The 14,715-nt window shown below is 40.3% G+C and overlaps 1 protein-coding gene across 4 annotated transcripts in view; it reads right to left on the minus strand.

Annotated features, from left to right (window-relative positions):
• Nucleotides 1–14,715, minus strand: part of synrg (synergin, gamma) — a 129,881-nt gene that overhangs the window by 110,293 nt on the left and 4,873 nt on the right. For 3 of the 4 annotated variants that reach the window (XM_078548036.1, XM_078548034.1, XM_078548038.1), the window contains exons 2-5: nt 13,163–13,203; nt 3,674–3,804; nt 2,595–2,725; nt 1,807–1,912 (exon numbers count right to left, since the gene is read on the minus strand). In XM_078548036.1, the coding sequence (XP_078404162.1) occupies nt 1,807–1,912; nt 2,595–2,725; nt 3,674–3,804; nt 13,163–13,203 (409 nt within the window). Of the gene's footprint in view, nt 1–1,806; nt 1,913–2,594; nt 2,726–3,673; nt 3,805–9,152; nt 9,204–13,162; nt 13,204–14,715 lie in introns of all 4 variants that reach the window. The other variant, XM_078548037.1, reaches the window with a different exon arrangement.

The raw sequence follows: 14,715 nt of genomic DNA on the forward strand, positions 1-14,715 counted from the left end.
AGTAGACAAAAAGGTTGGAAAGATTTCAATACAGATACCAAAAAATATTTAAACTCACACTATTCCTTTCATCCTGGCAGCCCTTACAGATACAAACTCCCCCAGTGAAGGTTCACCACTGTCTCAACACCAAGGTTTCTTGGTTGGGTTAGCTCAGTTTCAAACAGTTTTTGACCGGTGAACCTCTGAGCATTCACTAGATGCTTTTCTCTCCCTGAGACACCCAAAAACTGCAATCTAAACTCATTACTTCAACTTCGGAGCAAACACCCGAGTTCCCTAAATTCAGTTCGTCAGCAGGCTTACAGGAATTTATATTAGAGCGATTAGGCCTTCTGCCTGCACTTTCTGGTATACACACACTAACTGACCACCCTTCTGTGTTTCTCTGTCTCTGAACCCCTGTTGCTAGGCAACAGCACAGTGTTTTCTACTTTATATATTTTTTAACCACTAAATTACTAACCCCATGGTAACCCATCTCTTCACTTCAAGAGTTGCAAAACCTCAAAAATGCATGTATACAAACAGGGCCCCAGGCTTCCCAGAACCCAGCTCACAAAAACCTCTAAATGAAACTAAAAATACACCTAAATACAAAATATAAATTAAACTTAAAGCCATACATTGTTCCTAACAACACATCAGAAAAAGTCAGGGCTTATCCATTTAAGTGCAAGTAAATTTTTAACATTGTGATCAATCTTAAAACTACCAAGCCACCTCTCTGGCACTGAAAATTATCTTTTACAAATATAGAATCTCATTCCTTCAGATTTTAATTATAGTTGGCAATCTTTAAAAATGATGATTTATTTACTTTTTCTGTCTCCTTTACATCTCTCAATTCCATCTTTTTGTCCTCTCTTTATTTCACTTTCTGTACAAGATTTGACATTGAATTAACTAGCCTCAGTCGGGATTCTTCAATCTGATTGGTTAGGAAGATTCACAGTTGCTTGCCCTGCTCGCATAGGTCCTAGTTCCCCCGTAGAAGTCGCCATGCCATTTTGGCTTTCTAATAAGCACAAGTTCCAGTCCAAAGAAAGTCTGTGGGCAAGTGTAAGCCTTGTGAATAGCTGACACTGTTTATTCATGGCTGACAGCAAAATCCAGACAATCATTTATGAATTTCAACTTTTTTCCACACCTTTTCTCATTTTTCTTCTTGAAGTTGTTGGGGTGTTTATTGGATTTTGCTCACCCAAATGACAATTTATATGCAAGCTTCAAGGGGGCGAAAGTGGGTTAAATTACCATGGATAGCGTCACAGCCAAGTTCAAACCTGCGTCCACCCTATATTCACACACACATTTCCAACAGAGTTGAGAACCATGTCTTATTTTCCACTTGCTAACTCTCAATGTTCTGGTTAACTGTATCAGCCACATCGTCACCCCTTTAGAGATCAGTTAAGGCAGCACAGACTGGGAACAAAACCTGGCACCTTCCTGACCTCTACCCACTGATCAAACCAGTTAGGCCCATCAGGGCATGCTTGAAGGTCTTAATTTTTTTTTTCTTCATGGAAATCAAGTTTAATTCTGAGTCTCTCTTCATTCATAATCCCTCTTCTTTGAACTCAAAGCAATCCAACAAAACCTCTTTAGAAGGAAATGTGCTCCAAATTACACAGAATATTCAGAACATAATCTCACCATGAGTTACATTAGATTAAAATATACAGCTATTATTTAATAGGAAATTGCCTCAATTCTCACCAAAACTCTCAAGGGCTTTCTTTTCCAATAAATTAAATAAACCATCTGGAACAAAAGCATATCTATAACACCACTGAAGAATACCTTAGGCTTCACACTGCTCAGAAGTCGCAGCTTTTGCTTCTGCTCCTCAAACTGTCGTCGCTTCCGTTCCTCTTCCATCATCTTTTGCTGCTGTTCAAATCGCTTCCTAGAGAAACGAAAGCGATCCAAGGCTAAATCAGAGTGTGGTTACTGTAATAATACAGTTACCTCTGGACTAACCTATTTCTGAATCTTTCCTATGTAATAAAATTGTCCAAAGTGAACTATTTAAATTACAGTCATTGGACTGCCTTTCAGTGGAATACCTTATTAAATGGCCATTCATTTCAATGCAAATTTTTCCCAAAAAAATCAAGAATTTCTCACCACTTTCTTATCCTTTGAGCATAGTTTACACCTGGATAGTATAAACAGCTGCAAGTGCAAGTAGAAATGAAATTCTCCTGATACATATTACTCACGACTGATAGTATTTGAGCATGCACTGGGGAGCGAGGAGAGAGACAAATAACCACACTGGCAGTTAAAGAAAAAAATTAACCATTTACATACTGCAATATAACAGGTGACTTGATGATCTACTTTTACTGCTCTGATGCCAGGTCTATGTTTGCTGGGTTTAGGAAAAATCAGGAACTCTCAAGATAAGAATTTGTAGGTTCGACACCTGCTAACCTTTTGTTCAATATCTGCACCCTTGGTGAATCACTTGCGCTCCTGAAGTTGTCTAAAACTATAGCTTAGTTTTGCATATTTATTTTTAAAAGGAAAAGACGATAAATTATGTAATTACTCCAAAGCAATTTAGAATCAGAAAACCATCTTACTGTTGCTCTTCAGCAAACTGCTTTTGCATATCTGGCGTGTACTGTGGCGGTGAAGGACGCATCCCCATGTAATGATGCTGTGACATAAATGACATTCCAGCTGGAGGCATTGGTCCCATTGCCATTCCACCCTAAAAGGAATAAAAGATTAAAATGATACCTCTAAACGAGCATAACAAGAACAAAATAGGTCATTCAATCCAATTTGCTTGCCTTGTTGTTTCGATCCATGTACAGAACCTGCTCATCTCCTTTGTACCCTCTACTCCTTGTTCAACAATAATGTACCCTGTGATAGAAACATCACCATGGTAGCCCAATGCTCCCTTGAGCGAGTTGTTAATAATTAAGCAAACATTGTATAATATATGGGAAATCAATTGACATCTAAGTGTACCCTTTAAATAAACATTCCATTTGCAATGTCTATTAACAAGAACTGTTTTCATTTGATAATGCATTTAAATTATATGCGACAATAAATAAATACAAGTACTATATCCTAGGGCAAACTTTGAACAGTATCTCACACAGCAGGGGGTAGAACTGTTGCATCAACAAATCTAAAGCTGCAAAATGTCACTGTGACTTCCCTGGTTTGAGTGTCGGGGGTTGGGAGAGATAAGCATGGGCAAAAATGCAGTTTATACATATATTTCTTCTTCCCCCAATATTTTTGTTGGGGGTGGGGTGGGGTGGTGGTGGCAGGACATGGTATGGAACATCTGCTTCCCTACAATTTCTTGGTCTCCCTGTGAAATTCGCACTTTAGAGATCAAGCAGGTGACTTCCTCCATACAGCCTTGTAGATTGTGCGATTGCTGCTCGAGATTGATTCTCTCTCGGATTTTCCGCTCATTGGAGGCAAAAAAATGAGTGCCACTTTTCAGCACCTCTCCACATTTACACAGCTGAGGTTGGGAACTCCACCTGTGAAGGAAATTGTGCCCAATGTTCGCAGCATTCTAACACATTTGATTTCATATGTAAATTCAACGAAATATGCTCCATTCAAAATGGCACATTTGATGAACAGGGGTTAATTTTGTGTATAGGTGAAGTTTTCATCACAGAATTACCTGCATAGGCATTGCTCCAGGAGGCATCTGTGAACCAAAATTCATTCCCATCATGCCCTGCATGCTGGGCTGCATCACGGGTACCATGGGGAATCCCTGCTGTTGCTGCTGTTGTTGCATTGACATCATTCCTATACAAACACACAAATGGTGAAATGGAAATCTTCATTTAAACTCACCAGTTCGGCTTTACAAAAACTAAAGAGTAACACAGCAATTAGTCCAACACCATCGGAAACGCGCCGCTGCTCAGCTGTCTAAATACATCATATTCAGCTAAACATTACCAGGAAAAAATGATGTTTAGCTTTTGAGTCTGTTGTATACAATGGTATACCACAAACAATGTGGTCATTAATGACATACAGATTGAGATCCCTCTGCCCACCATGTTTTGACAACATCACTAAAGCTTAAATGTCAGAATGTTTACAATACCAAAAGCATTTAAAAAAAGCTCCTCTTGCCAAGAGAGGGCAACATCTAATGACTCAGTACATAATACTAAATTATGTTTTACTGGGACGTATCCTCAATACAATTCATTTAGCTGTTGATTGGGGTTATAGTCACCAGTAAAATCCGTAAATACTACAGACCTAGGAATAAGTACAAAGCATTGTATGCAATAATTACTGAGGACTTGGATAATTTATCATCAACATATTCTGGCCTTTTTCCCCTCAATTATCTCCCTTCCCGTCATGAATGTGACAATGTAGGATAAGATTTAACTCCACAGGTGTTGGCCACACAAGGGTGAGCCTTGATGGTGTGCGTTAATATACACTTCGATTTTGCAATACATTACTTTGATCATTGTAGCTCACTCAGCCTGATCCCGGTCTCATTCAACATCCACACTTCCCTGGAAGAATCTCTGGAGAGCGACCAAAAACAGGAACATTTCTAAACGTTTTCTTCCTCATGGTGGTGGTCACCCTAGTGGCTTGCCTCTCTTCTGCAGTAAGCTCCTTGACAAGGGAGCATGCATTGCCTGCTGGTAATCTTGAGGCCTTCTGCAACCAGTAAGAATCACAGGGTATAGAGTGTCTTAGAGACACTGATAGCAACATTCTGATTTTAGCTGCCAAGATCTCCTTTGTTTTTGCTGGGGTGTTTTTACTTGTCAATGCTGAGCTTCTTTTAGTTTGATTGGACAGTATGATTCTTTCTTACATTAGTGGTACTGAAAAGGGGATATTTGTTGTGATTGTTGTTTGGTGACTGGGGCAACCCAACATCTCCAAAATAGGTCCATCCCCATTGGCAATACATTTCCATGACCAGCTCAGCGCAGGCACGGTCCTGCTCTTTGTCGCTCAGTACATAACATGGGCTCAATCCGTAATAATTAATAAATCCTCCCTACTTATATAATATACAGTGAAACGTGTTAATTAGGGACACAAAGGGCCAGCATCAAATGTTGCTTGTTTTTTGGTGTTTGCAGGTTATTTTCAAAATGGTCATTTTATGTAAATCAGATAAGCCAAATATCCCTGAATTGGCTTTATCTCCTCCAAAGTTGTTCCTTTTATTCCCACCTGCACCTGGGATTGTGCCCAATTCTAGCGCTCTGCCAGCAGGATGTGATTTAAGATCATTTTCTGTTTGTTCAGTTTCTCAGTTCAATGGCATCCCAGGGTTCTTCTCATTGAGGACGTTGTGATCCTTCTAAATTCTACAACCTTCTACATTGGCAGCCTGCACAGGTTTAGGTGGCTGGACAATCCCAGTTTAATTGGGAGGAATTAATGTCTTGCAGGCACCTGTCAGGAACTCTTTCCCTCCCTCTGCTGCAGCTGCTAACATTATAAGTGTTGGGCGGCGGGGGGGAAGGGTGCTGATAGCAGCTTTATCAGTACCTGATGTTGCCTGGTGCTGTTCCAGTCTTTTGTCTAATGGGGAGTTCTGTGTCCAGCATCCATAGCAGGAGAGAAATCATTTGATCCCCGGGACAGATGTGTGCCACCATTCAACCCCAGAGATAGTGGTTTCTTGCCCACTATGAGTTTCGAGTAAAGAGCTTCCCCAATCCACAACAGCAGTTCCTTCGCCCCTGCCGACTCACACTGATCTGTGTGTCTTGCATTTTAAGTTGTAAACAGACTTATCGCATCAAAGGCTGCCCATAGTTTATAATCTGCGAGTGCCTGGAGATCAAGGTGTAGTTTGTATCTGTCATGATGCATTTCATAACTTTTAATAAGCATCTGTTTTTTGCAGGTGTCTGTGTTTTGGGGATGTCCTTTGATGCCGTTTCAAGTAGCTCATAAAATACAAAATGGATGATTTTAGTCAGTTTTTCTTCCCTCCCACCTCTGCACTCTGGCCCCACCAGATCCCCAAATATTGACGTAATGAAAGATGGATGTATCTATTATGCTGTGCAGTGATAGTTGCTCTAGCAAACAAATAATCCATTGGAAGTTTAACAAATCATAAACCATTGATTAGTAAACAATAATTAGTTTGTCACATTATATATCCCACATTTCTCTTATTTAAAATGAGTTCATTATCACATAAGATGTTCAAACATATTTTGTGAAAACATTTCCAAAATATGCTAAACACATAAATAGGAGAAATTTTACAAATATAAGCACAAATTCTACAACTCAATTCTAGAGTGAAAAATTTAAACACCACCACTGAGAAAGTCAAGAGTAATTAATCTTAGCTCTGAATTAGACTCGATCACAAATAAGGCAAATCAACCTGATTAAGTGATTGAATTTCTACCATTTAAGCTACCCTTATGCCTCTGTCATTAAACCAGAGAAGCTGAATCGCATAGACCAGGAATGAACCACGTTTGATCCCATTTGGGCTGAGCTGATGCAATAGTAAGTGTATTTCTGAATTAGCTGATCTCAGCTGTGGCTGTGGAAAGGGTATTAGAGTTGACTCCAATTTCACCAAGGAAAATTATCCAGGATTCTAAATCCGGTCATTGTCCAGTAAGTGCCAGTGTGAACATCCCTGAGGGTGGGTTTGGAAGTGGCGGGGTGGCACCATCCATTAATAGCTGACACCTGTCATTTCACTATTTGCTCACAGGCTTGAAGAATGGTCATGTGGATGAGGTATCGCAGAGTGACTTGGCACCTATGGAATCATGTTTAAACAACGAGTCAGCATCTTAAGGGAAGAAGAGAAAACTGGCAGAAGAAGATAGGAGGTGAAAAAGAATTCAGAACATGCCTTGCAACCAGGAAAAAAGAGGTGTACAATTACCACAGCTTTGCAGATCCTGTACGTTATGAGTAACTTTGAAGTTATATTCGTTTTCACCCGAGTCAGAGTTCAACATTGGATAATCCTGTGTCTTAGACCTGTGGTGCTGGCTACATTGGGTTTCCATAGTATCAATAGTAAGAAATGTTTGAACTGATAGAAAACTCCCTAAATGCCACTTCAGTGTGGCTCATTCCTAAACATTTGTTAGATCAGATGAAGATAGCACAGAAAGTGATACAAGAAGTCCACAAAATGAGAATTGATTCTGTTAAAAGGTTATCTTTTGATTTTCTCTGCACATGGGCAGGGGAAAAACAATTAAAATGAAATGTTACGAGTCCTACAGAAGGCTATTGGATAGAAGCATGCAGGGTGTAGTATTGCAGTACATAGATCAAAACATCTCAAGATTCAATCCCTATGTTGAACTAGCTGGTCTCATTGGGTATTCCAATTAGCTTCAATGTCTTGCGTTGTGAGGTTTCCTAGTGTTCCTGCTGCTGATTGCTTTTCAGCAACTCCAGGCAGAAAGTGCATGCATATAGATACCATTCTTGACGGTGATGCCCCCCACCAAATAGGCTGAGGCAACCACTGCCTGAGCTCAGTTCGTCTCTGGGGCAAAAGTACCAGAGGATTCCTGGTACTCATGGAGTCATTCCCCACTAAGAGTGAGAACCTTGAGTGAGGGAGAGAAGGGGGATTTTTTTTTTTAAACTGCAGCATTACAAACTGCCAGAACTATAATACAGCTGTACATAGTATAGGTCATCCGGGCAAAGGGTCTGGTTAATAAATAATTACTGGAATAAGTTTTTTTTCTAAAAGAAAGTACCCTTTTGGTTCTGACGACAATACAGGAACAGAAGTAAAAGAGTTATTATTCCCAATAAACAAAGTAGTTAAAAGCAAAATCCTGAGGATACTGGAAATCTGAAACAAAAACAAAAAATGCTGGAAAAACTCAGCAGGTCTAACAGCATCTGTGGAGAGAAAGACAGAATTAATGTTTTGAGTCCGTATGACTCTTCTTCAGAGCTAAAGAGAAGTAAAAACATGATGAAATTTATACTGTTTAAGGGGGTAGAGCAGGTGAAGCTGGATAGAAGGCCAGCGACAGGTGGAGGCAAAGGAGAGATTGACCAAGAGGTCATGAACAAAAGGACAAAGGGGGGTTAATGGTAGTAGTACTGGCTAAAGGAGGTGCTGATGGTGGCATTAAGGTCAGAAAGCAGAATGTGGTAATAGCAGAACAAGGGTAAAGCACTCTGGAAAGAACAACATGAACAAGTGACAGATGGCCCTAGTGGGAGAGGGGACGGTGGTGGGGAAAAAGATTGAAAATAGGATAAGAGGTGGGGATAAAACAATGAATAAATAAAAATAAAAATAAGTGGATAAAAAATAAAAATAAAAAAATAAAAATGAAGATTGAAAAAAGGCAATTAAAAAGGGGTATGGATGGAGGAGAGAGTTCATAGTCTGAAGCTGTTGAACTCAATATTAAGTCCAGAAGGCTGTAAAGTGCCTAATCGGAAGATGAGGTGCTGTTCCTCCAGTTTACGTTGGATTTCACTGGAACATTACAGCAGGCCAAGGATGGCCATGTGGGCAGGAGAGCAGGGTGATGTGTTGAACGGCTAGCGACAGGAAGGTCTGGGTTATGTTTGCGGACTGACCGAAGGTGTTCCACAAAGTGGTCACCCAGTCTGCGTTTGGTCTCTCCAATATAGAGGAGACCGCATTGGGAGCAGCGGATGCAGTAGACCAAATTGAAGGGGGTGCAAGTGAAGCACTGCTTCACCTGAAAGGTGTGTTTGGGTCCTTGGATGGCAAGGAGAGAGGAGGTAAAGGGGCAGGTGTCGCACCTTCTGCGATTGCATGGGAAAACAAAGTAGTTGCCTCAGACTTAAATTTAATACCCAAATTCATTCCATTGTTGATTCAGCATCTTCTTAAATTTCCTTTTTATTGTTGAGATGATACAGCTGAAATCAGACTCAATTGCAGGCACACACAACAGTCTGTAGCATTAAGTCAGTGAGCCTCTGCAGGGAACATTAATAAGAATAAATATAAATATTTATAGGGAGTATAAATTGGGAAGTGGGTGTAATGGTATTTCTTCCAGTCATCTTGCTGCTTGGAATTGCAAATCTTTTTCAGGAGTCGTAATGGGCATGATTTCCACAAATTATAATGTATTTGAAGAGCAACTAATGAATTAGAAGACCTTTTGTCATGGTGCTTTCAAAGAAAGGCCACAACGACTGTTCAATTTAATCTGGAATATTAAAACAATGGTGCAATGAAAACAGGCTTTTTTGTGATTTTTAAATAGATAGAATAAATCCATACTAAAAATGGCATCAGCTAGCTGTGCCCCACAGATCTCTCAGCAGAAACTTCCTTTGTTCTATGGCAAGGTTAGACCGTGCGCAGCCAATATTTGTGATGTCCTAGATTAGGTCAACCCTCATCATCTTATTTAGTGTAAATTTCTGGTTCAAAAGTAATTTTTCTGCTTGTTTCATATCCATGTTCAAACACTATTTCTATTTCCAAGGGATCTTCGGCAGGCCTAGATTTGTGAATTCAATTCACTGACAATTTTCCACACATCGGAGGCATATTGATAGAACTAAACCACGCTTTAAAAGGATGTGGAAACATAGATAGGAGGTTGGCTAAAAGATTGAAAACAAAGATTAATACTTAATTAATTTCTTTTGAACAGGCAGCCTGTAAACAGTGATATCAATCAGGTGATCTGAACGTGGATATAGGTATACATCAGAATTTGCCTACTGACCTTCAGAGGGGCATAGGTTAGCGAATTGAACAGGTGACTTGGTTGAAATTTCACACAGAAAGAAGTGAAATGGTACACTTTGAAAGGAAGGATGAGAAGAGAAAACATACACCAAAAACAATTAAATTTTACAAGGAATAGAAAAGCAGAACGGTGACTTACACAGCCCTTTAAAATGGGATTTGGCTGCAAAAAGTAAGCATCGGGGACCTGTGCTTTTTGCTATTTATAAAAACAAAAAACAAAAACTTGTATTTGCCTCGCATCTTTAATGTAGGAAAATATCCCTAGGCACTTTGCAAGATCAGAATCAGATAAAAATTGAAACCAAGCCAAAGGAGATTTTTTTTTATTCATTCATGGGATGTGGGCGCCACTGGCTAGGCCAGCATTTATTGCCCATCCCTAATTGCCCTTGAGAAGGTGGTAGTGAGCTGTCTTCCTGAACCACTGGAGTCAATTTGGTGTACACCCACAGTGCTGTTATGGAGGGAGTTCCAGAGCTTTGACCCAGCGACAGTGAAGGAACGGCGATAAGTTTCCAAGTCAGGATGGTAAGTGGCTTGGAGGGGAACTTCCAGGTGGTGGTGTGCTCATGAGTCTGCTGCACCTGTCCTTCTAGACGGTAGCAGTCATGGGTTTGGAAGGTGCTGTCTAAGGAGCCTTGGTGAGTTCTTGCAGTGCTTCTTGTAGAAGGGGTGGAGAACCAAAGGTTTAGTCAAAGTAGTACCTTTAAGGAGGATCTTAACGCTGAACCTATGCAATTTATTGGTTAGGCTGTAATTAGAATGTAGTGTCAGATTCAGTTCTCAATTTTAAGAACTATATCAAGGCCATGAGAAGAACAGGACGCTTACTGGGAAGATACCCGGAAAGAGAGTATAGGGCTTCAAAAGATATACTGGGAATAGCTATTTCCACTGTTTGGTGAGTCAGTAAATAGAGAGCAAAATTCTTTATCACCGAACAAAGTAAGAGATTAGAAAAAATGTTTTTACAAGACATACCCATGCAAAACAGCAATGAAAACAAAAACAGAATAGCTTTTAAAAATGATTTGAATAAATATTTGAAAAATAAAAATTTAACAAGATATTGGAAAAGGGCAAGAGAAGGGAACTTAGAGAGCACTGTGATCATGCACAGACATAATGAGCTGAGCTTTGGGGAAGTTGGTGGCATAGTGGGAATGTCACTGAAGTAATAGCCCAGAGGCGCAGACTAATGCTCTGGAGACATGGGTTCAAATCCCACCATGGCAGCTAGTTGAATTTAAATTCAATTAATAAATCTGGGATGTAAAGCTGGTCTCATGGTGACCATGAAACTATCATCGATTGTTGTAAAAACCCATCTGGTTTACAAATGTTCTTCCAGGTAAGGAGGGAAATCTGCCATCCATCCCTGATCTGACCTACATATGACTACAGGTTCACAGCAATGTGATTGACAATTAACCACCCTCTGAAATGTTCAGTTTAGGGGCCATTAGGAATGGCCAACAAATGCTGGCTTTGCCAGTGATGCCCCATGAAAGAATAAAGGAAAAAAACATAGCCTCCTTCTGTGGCTGAGCTATCAAGAGTAAAAACCTATTCACATGGAGAAGGGTGTGAATGAAGAGACCAATTCCAATCTCATGAACTCATAATTTACTGCAGGGTGAATCTGCTCTGAGCCCATTCACTAGAAAGCACTTTCAAGAAGAAGACTGTTTCAATGTCAAAAAAAAAAATCCTTATAACTTGGGAGCTTCTCTGTCTTTTCAATCCGTTAAGGTTCTGTGTAAACAATTCTACATACAAAGCTTAAATAACTGTGATTTTAAGAGCTTGTTGAAAAGAGTTAAAATAACTAGGATGCAGCCACCCCAGTTAGCCCAGAGTTGATTATTCTGTTGTATTGTACCTTAATCACCTCTTTGCCTTGGAATATTATTTATCTGTTAATAAATTTGAACAAGCAGTTTTAGCTAATGTACATGTTGTGGTCTAGTGCTGTAGGTTTTTTTCCAAGTCCTGAGATGAATATGTATCTAAGAGAAAGTGATTTGCTGCAAATCAGAGTTAATTATTAGACTGGGTTATTTTAACCTATGAAAAGTACTGAATACAAATGTAGAGTTTAATCCATGGAGGATTCAATCTATGTCTGGAAACTCTGGCCAGCTGTGAGCATGAGCCATGAGCAAAGACCCCAAACGTGTACCAGCTGGACGTGCCTACACCAAACTTTGGGCCAGAGCTTGCGAGGAGTGGCAATCACAGTCAGATTGCCACTCTGCTCCTTTTTACTTTACTTTCACCTTCATCCAGCACTGCACTTTCCTCATCAGGCCAGAGTCAGAAGGTCGGATGAGAAATGTGCATCGCAGCAGGTCTCGGAAGCCTTCAGTGCAGGGCAGCAGCATCAGGGGAAATGAAATCTCAACACCTTTTTACAGCACTAGCTTTTGCAAAGCAGGTAAGTTTCAAGGTCCCAGCCACTGAGAAGCCAGGGAGAAAGTAAATGTGTAAAGTAAATGGGTAGGATGGGTGGGATGGGAGGGAGGTAGGATGGGTCGGGGAGGAGGATGGTCAGCCGGAGAGGGTAGGAGGGTAGGTTGGTTTGGTGGCAGTCTGGTGGTCATTGAGGTTTGCAGGGGGGTAGTCAAGGGGGTGGGCCAGAGTGGGTATTCGCGGCGTGGGGGTTAGAAGTGATTTTAATTCTTCTAATTTTTCCTGGATAACTATTCTTCCAGGAGAGTCAGAACCAACTGAAGTCTCCAATTTAAATCATAGTATCGGCTGCTTCCCAGTGCCAGGTAATTGCCCAACTTCCTGGGCAATTGCCATGCAGTTCTTGCGTGGGGACTACCAGGGGATCCCCTAGTGCATCTTCTGGGATACCTGCAGGGTATTGGTGCCCTCATCCCAGTATCAATGAGATTCAGTCAGGCTTCTTGCAAGGTTGGTGGGGTGGGTGAAGGAGAGGATCGCGGGAGGGAAATAAATGGGAACGGTGGAAGGAAAGGAAGAAAGAGAACAAAAAGGGGTCTGACTGTTTAGCTCATTTTAGGGTAGGAGGGGAAGGGTTAGGATGATCTCATCCGCACATTGTATAAAGCATCCATGCACTGAACTACTACATCTGCTGAATAAATAACACAGACATGGAGAAGCAAGGGTATCTAGCATGCTCAGGGTGTACTCTTCAGAACATTTACATGCATTTCAATTTTTAAAAAATATTTCAAATATTTTATATGCTAAATCCGACAATTCAAAAACAACTCAATTAACCTAACAATAGGTTAAAAGAAACACATGCAAAACTAAGCCACTACAATGAGTGTTTATACATCGCATGTAATGAATCATAAATGGTGCAAGAACACAGAAAGGAAAATAATCAAGATATGCACGGTAGAATTGCAGTATTGCCATACATACCTTGGGGAGTAACTAATCCCCCTGATACTGGGAACATGAAGCTGCAACCAAAGTAAAAGAAAATAAAATTAGCAAAACAGATTCTCACTGAGTTTAAATTGCCGACGTCCTCAAAACCTATATCCCAATTAGAGAAAAAAACATCTTTATACAAAAGGTTGAAATTCTTTGTCACAAACAATTATTGAAATAGAGTCCATGAATATTTTAAAGATGGAATTAGCTAGGTTTTGAAAGAGAGGAATATTAAAGGATATGGGGAGCTAACAGGAGGGCGGAATTATTCTGTGAATAACATTCAGTGGCCGGAGATAAATGGCAGAATAGACTTGATGGCCAGAATGGGCTGTAACTGTGCTGCAATATTCTTCGATTCTATGCCAAGTTATTATTATCACTGTGGAAAGTGGCTGTGCAGACAGCTCGTTTAGGAGCAGGGTGTTCGTACCCCCCTTTTGAAAATGGAGCCTCTAGCCTTGCCCACTTATCCTTCAGTGCTTGTAGAAATTTCTGCCTCCCCCCCCCCCCAAAAATATTTCCTTAATAACAATCCCGCCAAAATATTTCCTTAATGACAATGAGTAAATTCCATACAGAAAAATAAAAAATTAGGAATTTTTTTTTTTAAAATAGTCACTTACTATATAGAGATTTCAGTGCCCAGTATTTGATACAACACAAAACTGAATCTTTTTGTTTATTAGACAGCAGTAAGAATTATAGCCTACCGTAAAACGCAACACCTTTGATATATGATGTTCTGTGGCAATTCTTAAAAACAGTAATGTCACACGTAGATGTCTTGAGCATCTGTGCAGTATTGCAGTCAGTAATAAAGCTTTGAATCCATTGAAACTTTATTTCACCATAAGAAACTTTCTAGTGCATCACCATGTTGCGAGCTCCCGATCTCAGCCAGACCATGAGAAAGGCTGAAGCAGCACCTCAAGGAATGCCCATCCACCTGTTGAATGTGTGACAGAGCCTCTGCACCTCCCCTGGCTATTAAATACACCGCCTAGCAATTAATTTTAGCATAACACTGCACGGAACTCTGAGCCAGCCCCACCTCTCGCTCAGAAAGGCGCTGCGCAGTGACTAATTATTTGCGGGGCTTTGGAAGGAGGGAAAGGCGCCACAAGAAGGCCTTTATGCAAAGCTGGACGCACAAAGCAAATGTTCCCACCACTTAAAGTTTGACGTTTCTTCAGAAGATTTGGAATTACTTCAGGAATTCAGCATTGCATATTTTCATCTCATAAATAAACACATTTATTACTTTGTGCTTCAGAAACATAAATTTCTGACAAAAAGTTCTTAGCACCAGTACATTAGGTGAGTAGGTTTGGAACAAGAAATCTGGCTGATAGACGTTCACTTGCACTAAGCACAGTTTATGAAAATCAGACCTACTGAGTGACAGCACTGGCTCTGGAAAGAAAATATTAGTGACAAACGTGATCTAGCAGGTTTTTCCACTTCAAACCGGAACTTATTCTGCATCAGAGTATCATTATGACTCATCACTTGACAATCCAACAGGGCATCTTAGA

This window comes from Cetorhinus maximus, chromosome 9 (genome assembly GCF_964194155.1).
Source record: "Cetorhinus maximus chromosome 9, sCetMax3.hap1.1, whole genome shotgun sequence".
Lineage (NCBI taxonomy): Eukaryota > Metazoa > Chordata > Chondrichthyes > Lamniformes > Cetorhinidae > Cetorhinus > Cetorhinus maximus.